Below are 21357 nucleotides of genomic sequence, written 5' to 3'. Positions count from 1 at the left end.
TATGTTCAATATCAGTAATATCTATGATCGGTTAGTTATGCATACCGAATGAGATTGTACTTTGGTTTGACATAGTTAAGTAGGTGTATAGTTAAATTATAATTTGGGTCTAGGCGACCAGGTTAACACAGATTAATATAAATGTATATATAGTGTCATGTTGGTTCCATAACTAGAATTAAACAAATACATTTGATTTGTTTTATAATGTTGATTTGAGTCAGTATTGGGCAAAACAATAGTACTTAAAGTTAATGAGAGTTATACTTATTGTTTGAAATTCATGATTTTAATAAATACCTAAGTATTATAATACTATAATATATTATTATTATAATTATAATAAGACATATTCATTGAATTAATAAAATGTAATTTATTATTAAAAATTATTTATCATCTATGGTGTTTATTTCACTATTATTTTTTTAATTAAACAGTTGTAACTAATAATTGTTTGTAACATTAAAATGTCATTTATCAATTATTATCACTATATGTAGAGTTAATGTCGTTAATGAAATTATAATTAATTTTTATTGAAATTTATTAAATTTTGATTATGGAAGTAGTTCTTACTTCTTGTGTAGAATGTACTCTTAGTCTCTTACCACAGGCACGGTGGCAAGGTGGGGCTTTAGCCCCCCCTCCCCCAAACAGTAAAAAATATTTTATATGATATATAATAAAGTCATAAAACATAAATTGCAGAATAAATTGAATTTATTATAAATTATAATAATTGAATTAATGAAGTTTGACCAAATAACACGTTTGGTCTTTTTATTATGGATTAACCTACTAGTATTGTCTAATGAGGAAAAAATCATTTATTTTTTTATTATTACCTTTATTGAGTACTCATTACTGAATGAAAATAAACAAACAAATGTATCCCAATTAATTATGTTTAAGTTGAGTCAAACAAATTCATCTGTTCATTACTAAACACAATTACTTTAATTTATATTTATGAAATGTAAGTAAAAAAGCATAATCATACATTCACAAAGGTATGTAATATTAAAGTAATAAAGAAATTGTCGTTTTTGTACATCATTCTTAATATAGTTGTTGAAGGTCTATGATTAAAAATTTTCTTGCATGAGGTACATAAAAAGTATTTGACGTTATTCTTAAAACATTTTTAACTATTCAAAAGTTTGTACTATATAACTAATAGCTATATTATGTTATGTCACATGATCCGAAAATATTTATATTTTATTTAAATAACTTTATTGATTGCTGAAAAAACCTTAGCCTATGTAAAAAAAAAAATATTTGCCCCCCCACTCTGCCTCCCCTGGAAAATAATTCTAGTGCCGTGCTTGTCTTACCATAGCGTTTTTTTGTTCACCGACGATATTATTTTTCAGTGTATTGCTGTGTTAGGTATCTATAAAAATCCATTAAAAATTTATAACATTTATTTTTATTCGAACGCGGCTGTTTGGCCGTTTTAATGGTAATGTTAAAGTATAATCATATAGGTTTAACAATTTAACATTAATAATAATTGGAAACGATGACACAAAGGCATTAGATTATCTAACGCAATAATCTATGACAAACGGCCGTCCTTGAATTTCGATAATAAATTCGAGTCCGAGGATGTTATGAGTACTCACTATAGGTTAGGTTAGGTTAGGTTATAACCTAACCTTGTAATACCTGTATCTAAAACCTCCTACGATTTATATTTTACCTATATGTTTATTATATTGTATTAATGTCGCGAAGGGGTTATTGTCTACCCATTAGCACGGTATTCCACCGCGATCGTCGTCTCAAATGTAATAGGCGGACGAATATCACTACTACCATAATATTGTTAAGTAGATACATACACTGCTGGCATGTTTTCAGTTTTTCACCACCCACTCTCGTGCGATTTGTGTGTTGATTTTTATTGATATCAGACGTCCGGCGCTGCCACAATACAGGTATTGGTTATACATCTGTCTATAATCCATACGTACAATGTAGTAAGGTAGGTACAACATAATTTATAAATATATATATACCTACCTACATATTAAGACCGTGTAAATGAGAGGTCGAGAGGGGTAAAATATATGATGATGATGGTTAAGTAAATGTGCATTACTGTTTTATGATCTCTTTGCCGAAGTTAAGATAATATTTTCGCGTGGGTGACTTTGCAGCCGGAATATTATAATATCCGTAGTCGCAGGCTGTAGTTAACGTGTGTGGTAGTGTGGTGTGAGTGAGTGTGTGACATTATAGAACCAACTATGTACATATATATTACATACATACATATATTACTTATAGGCAATTATAGGTCTTGTACGAAAAATACCTAATTTGTAGGTATACCTATTATACTGTATTACTGTGTGTCTATGTACCAATTTATTTAAAAATTAATGTCTTGTGGCGACTCACACTTTTGGGGTCCAAGGTGAAACACTAGGTATTATGACTTCCCTCCGGTGTGTAATTACTAATTAGTAAATAATGTTTATTTTTAAGGGCCATAGCAGTCTATTACCTGTCTTTGGATGTAAAATTATTTTCACCATTCGTTTGAATTAAAATATTTACCTACATAAACATAACGTATTATAATGTAGAGTGGTAGAGGGCAGAGACTAAGCTACTCAGTGTCACAACCAATACTTTTTTAAGGGGGGTCAAAAATATAATTATTTTAATTTTAAAATAGCAAGCAAATTTAATTATTATATTTTTCTTTGATTAATGTAAATATTGTAATTATAATGTAAAATTGAATGATAACTAAATGAAAAAAATAAAGGTATTTTGTCAAACATTTTAATTATTTTAGAAAGATACGTTACGGTTCAAGAGAGTGGGGGTCCGGACCTGAGACCCCCGCTGGTTGCGTCACTGATATTACTTACTATAAAACATAACATAATATTATCTACACATCATCAGTAACTATATAAACGAACATGACTAGTGACTACATGCGATTTTACACAGACACACCAGTAGATATAAGTACCTAGGTAATAAATATAATGTAATAATATTAAAGTCTAAAGGCACATAAGTGTATTATAATAATATATACGATATCGATATACATAATATCGTCTATGCCCTATATATAGTTATTTCATAAAAGAGACAATGGAACGATAAATCGCGACAGTCGCGTATAGAAATACCTCCAGGATGATAGTTTTGGTAGTAAACACTCTTAACAATATAGTCAGAGAATAGAGATCTGAATCGATATTGTCTTATCTTAGAAGATGTACCTATATATTATACTGGTTACCGATATGGCGATATCTTAATTGTGATTTGTGAGTTATAACTGAAAAATCCACTCTTTTATTAATTTATTTCAATATTAATCAAAAAATATGAAACTAAAATATTCAAGTATAAATTTGTATAATATAACCTCGAGGAGAGCGATGGATGTATTGATTTTACAATGATGTGTTTTTTTTTTATGTCTTTCATTACCTATTGAAACAGTAAAAATGCTTTAGTTTTAAATTTTGGGGTGGTTTCTGATAGAAAATTAATTTAGTTAGATAGGGTCAAAATATAAAATTCTCAGTACTTTTAAAAATAACTGGAAAAAAAAAAATTAAGGAAAAGCGAAAAATTGTACGCTAAACGAGAATTCGACAAAATTTATTTTATTTTTTTTTTCATGTAATTCAAAAACAAATAACAGAATAAGGTAATTGAAATTTTCCCCCAATATTTATATTATTATTTAATAATTTTCTAAACATAATAAAATATTCAAAATATTTTGAATGTTTTTAAGCTATTTAACTAGGTATTCAAATTTAAATTTAGTATTTTCATTTTTTTAGTCTTTTTTTATAAATGTCAATAAAAAAATTATGGATTGGTAGGAACGTTTAAAAATGTAATATGAGATTTCTAATAAATTATTTATTTATTAATTAAAAAATATCGAAAATTTCACAATATCAAAATATTTTTTTATTATTGCTTATAGTTAAAATTTTGATTATGGAAAATTTAATTTTGTGTAAAGAATATAGATAATATATTAATTATTAGATTTAATAGTAAAATGTAACTCATAAGATGATTTTTTTTATTGTTGAACGATGTATTATATCGTATACAACATACTACAATCGTAAACAAATAATAATTTTATGTACTTAAGAAAACATGTACTGAGCAGGTCACCTGAACAACGCGCATTTTTTATGTATTGATCATATCCTGCTGCGGACATAATAATTGCTAACCTAACGTAATCGCTACCACGCGACAGATACGCTTCGAGTGTCCTCTCTTTTCGCTATTATTATACTATCATGGTGTATTATGCATATGTGTACGATACTAATAAATCATTTTTGTCCGCTGATAAATATAATAATTATTTAGAAAGTGGTATGTTTCACAACAATTAAATGTTTTGTATATTCGCATTTATAAAAGTATAGTGCTCAGATCAACAGCTTTTATCACGGGACACATTCTTACATCACGATAAATTTTAGGTCAAAAACTCACAAATTCATTTTTAACAGATTTTTAAGATGTAACGTAGTAAAAAAAAAAAAATTAAACCAATAGTTGTTACAGGGAGTATAGGTAATCAGGGCGATTGTCCCTCGTCTTATAAAACGCCATCAGTAGTCTGGCCTTAAATTTTAACGCGATTACTTCAAAGGTAGAAATTTATGAAACAGCATTCTTTAGCGTGGTTTAACTATAGTAACATGTTATCATTTTTCTTTATTATTGTGACTTGTGAATCACTTTATCGTGTATCATGTTAAATATATTTGTATCCATATTTATTATTTTATGACATCGCTACTACATTGTGCTAATATAAAATATATGAATGGTTTTGAACAAAATGGAGTTAATAATTTACAAAAAGACGTAAAAATAGAGTAAAATTTTCATGTTTTAACCATGCGCTTAATAATTCTTTTATAAAAGCTTTTAATGTACAAAGTATTTATAACGAGTTTCAAACAATTTTTGAAGTAGGTATAGCATTTTTAAAGCTCATTTTTCAGCTTACATGTTGCGACGAATTTAAAGTATCCTTGCATGTTATTTCTAATATATTTTCTATAACTTCATCAATTAATCGTTTATTACTGAACATTAAAAACACAAGATAAAATTTTTATGACGACTGTAACTTATATCATTAAAAAATAAAAATATATTATCAAGATTAAAAGCAATGCTAGTAAATAAACGATTATTTTTTTCAAATTGTTGATGTGTGTTAAGTAAAAGCATTTTTTAAAAGTTAAATATTTAATTGTATTATAAACACTAAAATATTATAAAGTTTATTGTATCCATGTATTACAGTTTTTTTAAAATTATTATCAACTTTACCAACAAACACTGTGTTTGTAAAGTGTAATTTTTCTTCCCTTAGTCGTCCTGGATAGGGATAAGAATGACAAACTAGCTCTTGCTCTCATATACATGCACATAAAGATGTATAAATAATAATTATTTTTCAAAATCTTTAAGAAGATTATAAATTTATAATGTACATATTAAAATCAGATTTATATATCTGTAAATGAAATTACTATCATTGTTGTTTTTTTTTTTAAGTTAACAATAACATACATATTATATGCTGTATATTATTGAGTATAATTTACTCCTAAAGTTTAAGCGATGCCGCCTAATTTATCTTGCCTTCAAAGCCACTAATGCATTTTTAATTCTTTTTGTTTGTAGAATAATTGTTGAAAGTTAAGTTTGTTTATCTAGTTCAATTAATTCCGGACTCCATCTGCTTTATTCTCTTACACGATCTAAATTATTATCAACCACTTGCAAACTCATAATCTATAAATTACCAGTCTTGTCGTACAGAATTCGATAATATGGCCATATGGGGTTTAGCTAAACTTTTAAATCTTTAAACGCTTCAGGCTTTACAGTCCATTATTTAGTGGGACTACTAATTTTATTGAAAAAAATCATATAAATTGATAATCAAATGTCACATCGTGAGGATACGTATTTTTCCGTTTCAGTAGCTTGGCGTGCTCGAACTTTTAATTATTTAGCCCTCTGCTACATTTACCTCAAATTACGTTTGGTTATATTACGCATGTAATAAGGCTACATAAGTTTATCTGTCAATCTGCCATGCCCTTCGCAATGTAATATATAATCATGTCATAGCTGATGACGTTTTTAGCTGATAGCTAAACAGTTAGTTAATTTATTAACTTACGTCGCTTATTTTTGGACGTACCTACCTAGTTTTTTGGTACCATTAAATTGTATAATTTTGGGAAGTTAAATCTGAATTAGAAACACGCAAAAAAAACACAATTTAAATAGACGACACATAGGTAAAAAGGAATAATTCAAAAACAATACTTTTTAAAGAACAAAATAATAGTCTCGTGTACTTACTGAATTGCCTTTCTATATTTTATAGTTTTAATTTAAGTATATAAAAATCAAACATATTTTTAATTTAAAATATTGTAAATAGAGAGCCTAGATAATAATTATTATCTAGGCTCTCTAACTATATCTATCTATATCTACGTATTACATTTTTGTCCATACAAAACAATTATTTAGATTGTGTAATAATCGAAAAATAGTTAAATTGATTTTTACTTTTCAACCACATACAAATACATAATATTATATATTATAAGAAGTACGTCATACTTTTAATAATTCACCTGTTAGTTGTTACTCTAGCACTCGGAAGCTAGGTAGTATGAAACTTGAGTAGTTATAAATCATAAGCATAATGTATACAATTCAATTTTGCCACGATGCCAAGGATTATTATTTTTTCTATAAATAAATAAAAAAAATAAATACATTTTCTACTATTAACTATTAAGGAATGTGAATTATGACGACAAAAAAGTTAAAGTTTACTTGAAAGTTGAAATAAACTACTTTTATCTTGGTAAGAAATTATTTGAATAAAGACGACAACGATAATATGTGATATACTACTGGCGCGAGAAAAATCTATTTTTTCTCCTCGAGCTCACCAATGGTAGTTTATAACGCCTACACAGTAGACAGTTTTTTTAAGTATAAGTAATAAGTAGTTATCTGCTATTTTTTTTTATTGCTATGCTAATTGCAAAAATAATAAAACGTTGATGATTTACATATAGGTAGTTTAAGACAGCAGTGCAGACACATCGGCAATTTACTATATAATTGAATGTATTTATACAGACGGACGCAGTATAGTAATATAACTAACACCTACGCATCGATTTATCGAATGCCTATATAGATGTAAATATCTAATAATAATACATAGATCAACGCGCGTGGTGTACGCAACCGCGTAATGCAGTGATGTGCCTGTAATGATGATGACAGGGACGATTCTATAGCGAGGGCCCAGAAAAGTTTTTCGGCCGTTTTACTTCTTCCCTTCGTTAAAAATTAAAATAACACGAGGTCAACAATCCGAAATCGCTACATTAGTATAAACAACTTACTACACTGCTGTAGGTTATTGCGGCACGGCCGACATCCGGTCATATACAGACACCTAGCGTGATAAAGTGAACATCAATATTCAATAATAAATAATAATACTATTAATGTTATGTCAAATATGTGGTGTAATACATATGTGTAACCAGTAACCATCAACTTATTTTTGTCAATGCGTTGTGCTGTTTTACGCGAAATATTATTCTAGAATTGCTTACGAGCAAATGATGTGGTTCAACAATAATATGTCACTATGTCAATATTGTCAGTGGCATAATATATATAATTTTAAATTTATAATTTTATCGAAGTACTGAAAGAATACCAAGCAGAAGTTTACTAAAAAATTCAATCAAATGGACGAAAAACTACAAATCGCAACTTTAAAGTCAACTCTAAGCATGGAAATTGTATATTGAAAAAAAATTTCGCGGTTGGACCACTATTGAAAACTTTGGACTTCAAACTACTAAATACTAATATGTAATTAAAATTTTAAATTTTTTAACTAGTTTTAACATCGCAACTGTAAAAGCTTAATTATTAGTTATATGATTTTGATAAAATACACTTTATTTTTGTAAAATTTACGATACGTTTCTGCCCCGGGATAAAAGGTCTGTAATAAAAACTGATAATGTAATAAACACAAGATTAGTTCTGCTAAAGGAAAACGATTTCATAGTGGGTACACTGGGTACTAACAAGAGTAACACGTTTATAAGACCAAAACAATACATTTGCGGGTGTGGCATGTCCTTAAAATGCCGTGAATTGAAAAAAACAGAGTTTTTTAATCTTATTTAAGTATACAATTTGTATATATTGCTTATAATTGAACTATAACTTGTATCTATGCATTATATACATAATTATGCAAAGATTAATCATTATGTTCAGAAACCGTTATAGTGCCAAACAGGAAACTAAAGAAATTGATAATGTTAATAGCTAGCTGTATGTAAAATGTAGGTATGTATTGTATAGTAAAAACAATATATCAAATGCCTGACTGAAAATGCTATTATTTATTAAACAACAAAAAATAGGTATTTGATAAAACGCTTTTTTTCTATTGTAGACTACGACATAATACACTTGGTTAAACACACGCAAATTATGAGACATAATAATACGTGAAAAATAAATTTTGGCTCAGATTTTGTTGGCATTATAATAATGTTACGTTAAAATATACATAATATGTCTAGTTCTTGTTATGACAAATATTAAATTAACCTTTAGACAGACCAACTATATCCAGTGCCATACAAATCCATTTCATTCATAATGCAACTGAGAAAATTTAATTTTTAATTTTTGCGTGTGGATTCATAATTTTAATTTTGATAATATATATAAATTGCATTTTATACTACTATACCTAATCAAATTATTAAATTACAATGTAGTTAGCCATATTCAGTGGTAAGATTTGTGGGGGCAGGGTGGGAATTTTTCCCTCTTTGTCAGACGTCAGTAGGGGGCCGGCCCGGGGTATGTGCTAATTTTGGGCCGCAAGTCCACAAACATGATCATGAAATTCGTGACATTCCTAAATAAAATTGAACCATGATGTGTAGCTCGTGTTAATACGTAAATAATTATAGGGCATCTATATGACTATATCTTTATTAGTTTATTAGTTGTAGCTGTGGAGAAGGAAACCAGCTTCACTAATAGACTTAAATCAAGCTGTTTGGAGCTATGAAATCTAGAAGATACCCTGTTATTGCCTAGCACAGTGATGCCCAATCTTTTTTAATCGGCGTGCCACTTGGTAAACAATCATCTTCGAGCGCGCCACCAAATATAAAAGTACAACGATCAGTATATCAACAAATAAAAAAAAACTGATTTATAAATTTGTGACGGGCCACACAGAATACTTTCGCGGGCCACGGGTTGGGTACCACTGGCCTAGCATCTAAGCAACTCTTGAAAAACATAAATTAATAATAAATACTTAATAATTTATTGTATGTTTAGTTTTATTTTTTGTAAATACCTCTGTACTCATACTTGGCCGCAAATAAAACATAAATTGGGGTAAAATTCTCCTCAAAATAAGTCATTATACATAGTAGCTAAAGAGTACAATATATACAATATACTCAATGCTAATAGGTAATATTGGGTATCCCTTTATATATTATATATTTATTATTTAGTCATTGTTATCTCTCAACAAAATGTGTTATTTATGCCTAGAGTAACCACGGTTATTATCTCAGATTATTATGATGGTAACTATACTAGTTACTAACTAGTATTATGTATAAAATTATGTAAGACGGCTGTTTGTATTGAGATAAAAATGTAATTGTAAAGTAATTGTTATAGTGAGTGTTTTTTTTTTTTTATTATTATGGGCCGGTCAAAACTTTTGCCCCCCACCCCTTTGCAAAAACTGAAATGACGCCACTACCTATACTTACTCTTGCTCAAGCGAAACTGCACTGCTCGAATTCGTATAGATATTACAATGACTGTTAAATACTATTTAATGTTTCAGTGACTTTAGTTGTAGTCCTATTCTCTTTATCGCAGGTGAATAGAGCAAAATCACTTAATATATCACCATAAGATAATATAGGTGCCCAAAGTCATAACAGTATTGTTTTATTTTATAAATTGTGGTACGAATTGTGTTATAGCTATATTTTTACATACAATAAGATCTATTGTATATACTGTAGACAAAAAAAAAAAAAAAAATGAGAAATAGATAAATTATATAATATAATGATTATATAATGTAATGTAATGCGTTTGATTATTAAATGAAAAATGATAAATAATTAGGTTGTTTTTGAACAATACATTTTAATGATAACGCAATGCTCGAAATTGGTACACTTATAGACACTTGTCTGCAAACAAGAGTGGTGCCTGCGGTATAAATTTCATTAGAAATACATTCAATTTAAAATTTAAAATGTTCATGACCTAATCCAGTGTAGTCGATTTATTTTTTGTTACCTTAGAATGTTTGAAACTATTTCATAATTTAAATTAATGTATATAATTGTCATTTATTATCATATTTATATCACAATTACACGTTTTTATATGGAATAAATTACGATTAATATAATAACAATTAGTTACAATAAATTTAGTCGTACTTACCAATACTTATAAAAATATATATAAACTAATAAAATAATAAATAAACAAACTAATTTTTCATTAAATAATCAATTTTTCTGGCTCATAATATTAATTTGCATGTAAACTTGCCCAAATTTATCTTTTTTTTTGTTATTTATATTTTTGATGTAATTGCCTATAGTCAACCCCTTAAACCTTGTGCCAGCTATTATACAAATTCAGATTAATTCTAAATAAATATTATACGAAAGATAAATTATCATCAGAACAAAATTCTCATTGATATGTGTTTGTTGATCGTCGACTAAAAATATCTATATAGTATATATGTATTTATGAGCGTAATTTTAATTGAATTTTGTTTATCAATTATATTATCGTTCAACGTATTATTCAAAGTTCAAAAGTATACATAGCACATACACAAACATAAATTATTATTATTTAAAAATGACGATATATTCTATTGATTTATCTTAATCATTATAAATTATAATTAGATGTATCATGGTATACTAGGTGTAATAGGTATATTACAATAATGTATAATCAATATATATATATATATATATTTATATACGTATATGTTAATATATTATACCTCGTAGTATTGTTTGATTATATTATTCAAATAATAACTGATAGATGGTGTAAAACTGATAGGCAAGTACTTACTTAATAAATACCAGATATAATCGTGTTCATGTAAAACAAATTCATGGTTCAACCACTTTAATCACCTTAGGGAAAATTGTATTCGTTTTCAAAGAGCAACATATATTGGCCGCGAAACAATATTCGTCGTAATAAATAATGACTCATACCAAATACATATTTATTAGAATCTTAAATCCATTAATTATAAGAATCAAATGTTCGGTAAAAACACAGTAGAATTTTCGAAATTGTAATACCTATATTGAATATTCGTGTATTCAATTATTAATTTAAATAAATGCCTTCCGGGTACCGCAAATATGTATACGTACGTAGTAGGAAAATCCAATATTTTTTTAAAAGTTATAGTTATTCGCTGAATATGGTTTATAAATTTGCAAGGAAATATAATATATTGACAGGTACCATTTATTTAATTTAATATAATAAAGCTAGTAGATATTTATTTATACGATATATATGTATATGATATGCAGTTTTATTGAATTTCATCGATACATGGGTAATGGGTATAATAACTTTATACGTATATTGTTTTAAGAATAACAATATTGCATGATTACGGTTTCTTATGAAATAAAACATGTGTGCTAGATACATATCCATATACTTTTTATTGTTAGATATTAATTGGAATTTAACAGGAAACACAACATTGATGTCATTTGAAAGCGCTTCAAATTTATATTATAAACAAGGATCGCCAGTTCACAACAATCACAACTCTTATTTTAATTGTCTTTTTATAGAAGAACGCTCCGTTCTACTTCCGTAGATACTTAACTTAAATATTTAACACTTCGTGTTAAGATAAATAAAACGTTTACTGTGATTTACGCGTGTTGCTATGTATGGTACGAAACTGGAAATTAATTTATCGGAATAAATAAGTACAGAAGTGCTGCAGGACCTATATATAATATTATATAGTTAGTTGATCTTCGTTCAATATTATGTATAGAGATAAGATACATTCTAAAATTGTATTTAATTTTTTTGTATCTATTCATGGAATTATGACGGTTAAAACATTTTTCTTTCAATAACTAACATTTTATAGACCGTCTCAAAAATTATAAACGGCCGACGAAAATTTATGGATGGATACAGATACTGCAACAAATAGGTACCATTTCTCATTAAGTAACTATATACGTACTATAATAACTAACATAAACGTATTTTCATAGTTAATGATGATAGTCGATAACATGATTTTCTTAAAGTTTGTTTGACAGATATTCGGACACCATTCACTCCATTTTTAGATGTTTCAAACATACTCGTTCTTATACCATTCGTACTTGGAACCATTAGGCCTATGCACAAAATAGTAATAATAACCTTACGAAACATACGCTCGTATAATGCCTATATATACACACGCTATATGTTGTTGAAAAACGCTAACAGACAATTTCCAAATATCACAATCACAATCGTTACTTGTAATCAATGTATTACAGACGTTCTCAGAATATTAGATTTTTACTTTTTAAGCAATATATTCATTAAACTTCGAGACAAGATAAATAAAATATATTTTAATACCTAATACACAGAAAAGTACGACTATTTTAATAAACATATTATTTAAAAATGTATAATTATTACTCTGTACCTTATTTGTAATAAACTAATAACTAATGAATCAGCTTTATATATTTATTTTTCTTTGTCTTTTATTGATTTTTTTTTCGATTAGGTAATGTATTTTAAAGAACTTAAACGAACGACATATAATTTAAATTTATTATTAATAATATATACGCAAATAGCAAATGTATTGTACTGTACAGTGTACCTACACGAATAATTTTTTAATTATTAGATTTTAATAAATTATTTTATTTTTTTATCTTGTTGAAACTTAAATAAGAAATAATATTTAAAAATTCCGGAAATATACATAGAATACCTTTTATTCTTAAAATGTACATTTCAGGTTTAAAAACACATTCACGTTAACTACAAAATAATCAAGAGATCAAAAGTAGTTAGTATCAATATATTATTATACGTACCTAAGCAATTGTATTCTATACTTTGTCAATAAAACAAAATTCGTTTGTAATGCAGATACGTTTCTTCATGTTCTTATAAAAAATTACAAACAATTAAAAATTTGTTATAAAAGTACATCTTAATTAAAATATATACAGTATAAGATACATATACAAAATGTTTATGACATTTTATAGCAATTAATATTTATATGGTGTCATATATGTATAATATGCATAAATGATGATATAAAACAGATGTCTCGGGAACTATTAAAATTATTTAATAAATTATACTGACCAACGTCAGCTCCCTTCAACGAGTGCATCCGACTTTCAGAATTCAATTACTGTTGACCGTATATATAATAATATAGTAGTATACTTCTATACACAGATCTCGCAAGAAAAAAAATATTTTGGACGTTATCCAACCCTGAAACTTAATCCAACTTCGTAGGGTTCTAACAATGACCTACAATTATTGACCTAACAAGAACACAATAAAGCACTTAGGTGTGTGTGGTTTACTAAGGTACTTGTTACTTGTATAAGAAAATCCTACTTACGATAACGAATACTCCTTCATAATATAATATATAGCGGTACCTATATATATATTTTATTAAATAACTTTAATTTATGTAACGGTATAGCGCTATGTATAATATTAATATTTTAAGGGAATCACTTATTTTTAGTGCTAAAATCAGTAAACATACTGATGCATAGCTTTTGATAATCGTGTGTGATTGCACATTTAAGTAGGTCTATAGTTTTAGTTAAATTGTTTGTTAGACTGTTATATGAATTATGATACACGTCAGTTAGTAACAAATCTCGTCAATTTTATAGTTTAAAGTGGCTAGTTATAATAAGTTATCCGTTCAAGTGTTTTTGACAAATAAAACATTCCACTAATAAAATATAGACATAAAATAGCATTAATCCTAAAATAAATAATTAAGCACAAGAAACATAGTTATAAGATAATGAATATTTTTTAATATCACTATTAAACTATTTTACTATAATAGTTATTGATATATAAAAATTATATAACAAAGTTATTTGTTATTTTAAAATGCTAGTATTTATAACTTTTTAATTTTAATAAATTTTAATTATTTTCTGATAGATGTTTTTATGATATTAAGTAGCTCATAAAAATAAACTATTAAAATGTGATTTTTTTTAAAATTATTTATTTATTTATGAAACAGTGATAGTTTTAAACCCTGGGAATTAACATCATTTTCCGAATTATAATTAGAAAACAAAGTTCTACGGAGTCGCAGATGATGTGGATTTTTTTTTTTTAATTTCTTATAATACTAATTATATTTCCAAGTACAATAGTCACCTGCCAGAGCTCAATCACGAAATAAAAAAATAAAAATTTGACAAAGATAATAACAAACAATAGTTTTGCATTTGTATTAGTCATTATAATACGAGTGTGATCGATTAATTTCCTTTTCCTAATAAATAGTTGCTGTTATTCACATTTATTGATTTATTAATTTGTACATTATAATATCATTTATTTATGAAAAAATATTTTTGTGTTTTAATTTATAATGAATCAATAGTAGGTATGTAAGTGATAAATATACAAATTACGTATAAAATTGCTGGTGGCAGAGAAAGAAAAAAATTTAATTAAAAAATAAAACAATTTTACAAATTTTAAACCATTAGTTTGATGGTCAATACTTATAATAGTCATGATGATTTCTAATAAATATTTCTTTTCAATTGGAGTTATTAATAATTTAACACTGAGTAAATTAGTATAAAGCATAATATACTATGATAATAGATAGCAATTTCTTTACAAGCAGCATGATGATGTGATTTTGCAATAAACAATTTTTCATTTCTTTAGGCAGACAAATCTAGGTTATATTAAATATTATTTTGAAATTATGTTTAAATTTTGTATTACTTATTTGGGCATATTTCAATATGTGTGTGTGTATGTGTGTGAGTGTGTTTGTACGAACTTTATACATTATTCCATACTTCTTCAATCATATAAAATAAACATACATTATAGTGAATATTAAATATATTATGATAGATATATTATTTTAAGGACCAGAGTCAACTATAAATTTTTTGTATATTACGCAGAATTAATTCATTAGAAGATAACTTAATATAAAAAATATACGCATTATGACTCATAGATGTCTCAAAAAATAAATAATAATCGATTAATGTTGTATATATTTACCGGCCATTAATATTGATTATATATAAATATATAATACATAATAATTAATGATATAATATAGAATATATATATTAGAACGATCAGTGTAAGTAATAATAAGTACCTATTTATTATTGAAACACACCGTTAATAGTTTCTACCACAAGTACCTAACTTATATAGGCATGTTTGATCCAAATTGATAAGGTTGTCAATTTTTTGGATTTATATTCTAGTTAGGTTAGGTTAGTTATTATCATAGTTAAAAAACTATGATCAATCGATGAGAAAAATTTTCAAGTGTACAATTAATAAAAATAAAACTAAACAAAACTAAATGTCGACATCGGTGGAGTCATACAAATTAATATAGTAGAATAATTATTTCACTAACTTATTTTTTTTACAGTCAAATTCAATTTAATTTAATATCAATGATAATCATCTTGCGTCTTTTTTAATAAATAAAAACATATAATATATATTTGTATATCAATATATGGATTTAAAATTGATTAATCTTATATATTCGATGTAATATTTATAAACTTAAACCAACAATAGCTCTTAGAATAATTTATGGAATAAATATGTAGGACTTTTTTGTACAACACTGCATATAAGATAGACAAAACTATTTTTCTATCCACTTTATCTTGCAAAAAATAATAAAAAGATCAATGGTCAACGGTCAAGGTATAAATAGGTTATAACCCCATACATATATGGTTAAACTGTTGGGAGACATATAGGTTTACTTACAAACGATTTCAATAAAATGGTTTATGCGGTAAATTTTACGAGAAAACTGCAAGTTTGCATTTTATGAAAGTAAAATATTATAGCCGTTGCGATGTCGAATTGGAAAACTTTTTATTACTTTTTAGTTTTTTATAATAGGGTAATAATGTATAATGTATAATTTAATTTTTAATTTGACAAAGATCGGGAAATACATTTATGACTGAAACGTGACATATATAATGTTTGGAATATTATATAGATTCCCGATTTTCACTGTTTAGGCTGAATCGGGACAACAGAAATAAATTATTTTTAAGCTTTAATTACATATTTTAAATCAACGTTTTATCAGAGCAAAAAGTATATTCTGAAATAATACCGCTCTTCTCTTCATGTTCAATATCATTGGAAATTGGAATATTGAAGAAGATAAATTTTGTGATATGTATATTTGTATAATAGATATACTGTTATTTTTATTGTATGAAATGTGTATTATAATTTATAAATTATAATCATGATGATGCTTTTTAATAGTTTATTTGTTTTATAGAGAGATTTTATTTGGAAAAACATTTAAAAAACCCTCGGGCTCAATTAAAAGAAAAACGCGCGTATTATGTATACACATATTATATACCTGCACTTAAACATGTCAAGCGGCTATATGTACAACGTATAACATATATATACCTATACTAGTGTACCTGACGACGGGGTGGGCCAAGGATAGAATATACCTATTGCGAGCATAAAAAGATTTATTCATATATTATATTTATATTATATATATTACACGTTGACGGCGGTGGGGCCGACCCGTGCAGCTGCAACTTGGGAAATAAAACTCAGCGGAGTCGCGCGCCACCGCAGTTCCGTCCCAGACCGGTGCGCGCGGTCATGTGCGAGTGTCGTTGCAGCAGAGCAGTTGCCTGCCGCCGAACGCGAGTGTTGTCCACGTGCGTTGTCCGAATCTCGTTGCTTTTTCGAAACCGACGAATGAATTACGTGACTTTATAGACGAATTTTTTTTTTCAAAAAACCATTTTGACAGTTAACCGTCAACCGGAGCCCGTCTGTCGGAATATTTTTATTGATATTAATATTTTACTTACAACACGATAAGACGTTATTGAATAACTTTTCGGAAGACTTACGCGGACACGGTTGCCGCTGAAAAATCAAATTATACGAAGACATCGGTGACAATCGTTGTCGAAGCAATACTTCTCTGTTACCGCGGTTACAAACATATTATACAGGGACGTCATGACTGCGGCCCCACGAGTTTTGGCACTGGCCACGTTGCTGGCGGTCGGGGCACAGACGCTGTCCAACGGTGGTGCGGACGGTCGTCACGCGGCCGCCGGCGTCGAACGGTACACGAAGCTTGATAGGTTCCTGCACGACCGGATGGGTCTGACCAGCGTTTTCGGCGGCGGCGTCGGCAACCGGTCCGGCCTGTCGGCGCCGACTACCGACCGAGGCCTGTTGTCCAGGACACCTGCGGCCAGCGCGGCCGTTCCCGAGGATGAGGACGATGACGGCGCAGATAACGAAGATGATGGCGATGACGACGATGACGAAGATGACGAGGAGGACCTGCAGGACGAGAAGGACGAGGTGACTCCTGAGCCGTTTGTCAGGCTGCGACACAGGAACGCGGCTGCAGCGGCGGCTGCGGTGGCAGCCGAGAAGGACTTTAACGTATACGGCAAAGTAATTATAATAATAAAATATCTAATTAATAATAGTTATTTTATTGTGTACGAATATTGCGATCTGTATATTGTGCATCTCGTTTAACTTAAATACATCAGAACTATACCTATGGATTGTATGGTTTGAAACAGCGATGAACTTTTACGCCAAATTTATAGGTCGTATGGACAGCTATATGTCTGTATATAATATCCCTTTTCTTATTTGACACTGGTCATGTCCAGTATAATAATGTTACGTCTTATTATTGCAACAAAAAAAAAACGTATTAGAAACGCAAACGAGTAAATTTGTTTATTACAATTAATTAAGTATAGCCGATTTATTTTTTTAAATTTTAAAATTAGATTTATTGTTGTCTTATACTATGTGAATTTTTTGCGTAAAAATGCTTTTAATTTGCATTACCCGACGAAGGAATATAATAGGTATAAAATTGGTCAGAGATATAGATTTATTATATAGCTAATCGGACGTACAATAACCAAAGACGAAACATCCCGATAGTTATGCTATATGTATATCTACCAATGTTCGCTTTTTGAACAATAGTAATTACAGGGTTAAACAGTCGTATCGTAAAATTTATTTATGTATACGGAGGTACACACACCACAACAGTAATTATTTATGTGCAGAGCGTGCGCATATTATAATATGTCTTATAGGAATGTCCCTGCGTAAGACTCGTGAATAATAATTATCCATGAATAGGTATAGGTAATCGTAGGTACGATATGTGTTGCAGCGTGCACCTAAATGCATGCATGTAGGTTTATGTAGGTGAACGCTGTATGATGTGCACGACAACAAACAAATAATGTTATGTACTTGAAGAGAATTTAAATATAATTTAATCGATTTTAAGGTATACATTTTATAATACACAAATTGTAATCGTGAATGTATATAGTATACAACATATTTATAGTAATGTAGGTATATTGAGCATTGTGCGTGTAGTATTTTAAGATACACGCACATGTATACCTGTATAATTATTAAAATAATTCAGAAGATTCAAAACACATTTGTTAGAATCTAAATTATATTATGTTATATTTTTTTTATTAAAAATTACACATGTACCTGATACAAAATTAAAATTTAAAATTATAACATATTATAATATATGTGTTTAAAATTAACAAAAACACCAGTTTAATTTACATTTTGTACTTGTTAAAAAGGGTAAAACAATAAAAATTATAGTTTAATCTATTGGTATTTTTATCAAAGCACGAGGCCAATAATTATGAAGATTGATTAGTACGTTCAAATTGTTAACAGATACTAATAACTAATCAGTAAATGAACCATGAATAATGAACATAATATACATTTTGTTAAAAGTGATTTACACGATGACCAATTTATCACCATTTTGGTATTTTTATACATTTTTTTATCATAAAATATACATTATTTAAACAATATATGTACCATAAAAAAATATTATAAAATAAAAAAAATTGACTTACAAAATATTATATATTTAAAAAATACATTTTATGATTAATATTATCATTGTATTCTATATATGTATTACTTGTATTAGTAATATAATAATTCAATAATTAAATAAAAAAATTAATTTGATAACATCTTTGTGATTCGTTCAAAAACGATAGAATAACTATAATAGCAATTGTCCTTACTTGATTTGAAATTAATTTATAAGCCCACGTGCTTTTTTTAATATTTACTAAATGATATACGAAATAATAAAATACTTTTGAAAATTACTTAGTACTTATTCAAATAATAATATAAGCTAGACTGGTATTGCTGCAGGCTTCCGTGAACCGATTTTTTTTTTACTCTAAATTATACATAATTTGTTTTTTGGAAAAGACTTATACCTACACTTATTTGACAGTTGAAAAGTCGGTAAATGAATGCGATGTATGTGCATAATATATTCAACTTTTTATATTTAGCTTTTTTGAAACTTCAAATATTGTCTTACATGTTGAATTATGTAGAATTATATAGACGTGTGTTTGATTTAAATTACCGTTGAATAAATAAAAAAAAACGAACGTGTAAAAACAAATGTTTAACGTTTAATAAAATAATATTGTATCTATATAAATGTTTATAAAATATATTATTCTACATAGTGCAGTTTATCCATACAACCTTTCTTCCTATTATTTTTATAATGCAATTTGTACATGAACACTTATAATTGCAATGGTTTTACTCAATGGTTCAGATTTTGTTGATATTGATGATAAGATGTTAAATTATTGAATTTCATATACCTATAGTACCTATATAACGAATATAAATAATAAAGATGAATGCGAAGACTTGAATCACATCACGCAGAATAAATCAGTTGTTAGAAAATACAATTTTTTTACAAATTAAAACAATACATTTTGATATTGATTACAATTTTCTCTCGATATGTACGTATATGTGATATTTAGCTGTTCTTAAAATTTAACTTATTTGTTTAGGTTCGTGTCTTAATATTTTGTAATTATTATTAGTATGGGTTATGGGATGCAAAAAAATCAGGTACATTTTATAATACGTGTGTTATTAAGGACTTATGTTTGATGTATAGTTAGCGTATAAATCATACTCACATCGCAACCAGGAGACTGCGATTTGTGACATGTGGCTAACCCAGCAAGGCGTATTAATAATTTTAACCGTTAAATCCACGCAATAATGAATAATATTTCGCGAACTCGTTTTATGTCTGAAGTTTTTTCCTCCATCGATTATCCGTTTCTGTCGCATTCCCATGCGTATACCTACGAATTACGTACGCGATTTTAGACGATCCTGTGCTACAGGACACGTACAAATTTCACGGTATTTATACATATTTTTTCTATTCATAATTTAAATTTATCTCGCGTTAATATTATTGTTTGCAAGTGAAAATAAGTGTTGGTTACCGCTAACCGACACCTATTACTTATTACATTCAACAGTTCGACTGTACTTTAAGCTGTTCTACTAATAAATTATTATTTATTATAATGTACTAATATTATAAATTTACTGATCTGAAACGCATTTTCGTTTTTCCAGCAATTGTATCAAAAAATATAATGTAAATAAAATCTAGTGTAATTTCCCCGTATATCTAATGAAAAAACAGTATAGAGAATAATTATATGTAATTTTATCGATGACATCGTATTAACTTACTCGAATTTGAGATTATTTTTGGACCACAAAAACAATAAAATAACTTTCTGCTACTATACTTACTCTGCTGTTACTGTAGGTCACATCGCCGAGTGCAATCGAATCGATCTCTGCGTATTTTCATCTGGCTGATGTAGTGTTTGTATGATATATAAGTCCGATCGATATTACATATTATATTTGCACAACCGAATCTCGCAGTATAATAATACACAGTTATAT

The 21357-nt window shown here is 27.8% G+C and overlaps 1 protein-coding gene across 1 annotated transcript in view; it reads left to right on the top strand.

Annotated features, from left to right (window-relative positions):
- Nucleotides 1-17113: 17113 nt before the first annotated feature.
- LOC113556991 overlaps nt 17114-21357 on the top strand; it is a 39605-nt gene continuing 35361 nt past the window's right edge. The window contains exon 1 of the mRNA XM_026962250.1: nt 17114-17958. Coding sequence (XP_026818051.1) covers nt 17509-17958 — 450 coding nt within the window. The 5' untranslated portion in view covers nt 17114-17508. The remainder of the gene's footprint in view (nt 17959-21357) is intronic.

This window comes from Rhopalosiphum maidis, chromosome 4, assembly GCF_003676215.2.
Source record: "Rhopalosiphum maidis isolate BTI-1 chromosome 4, ASM367621v3, whole genome shotgun sequence".
Taxonomy (NCBI): domain Eukaryota; kingdom Metazoa; phylum Arthropoda; class Insecta; order Hemiptera; family Aphididae; genus Rhopalosiphum; species Rhopalosiphum maidis.
This window is presented reverse-complemented; position numbering and strand designations above follow the sequence as displayed.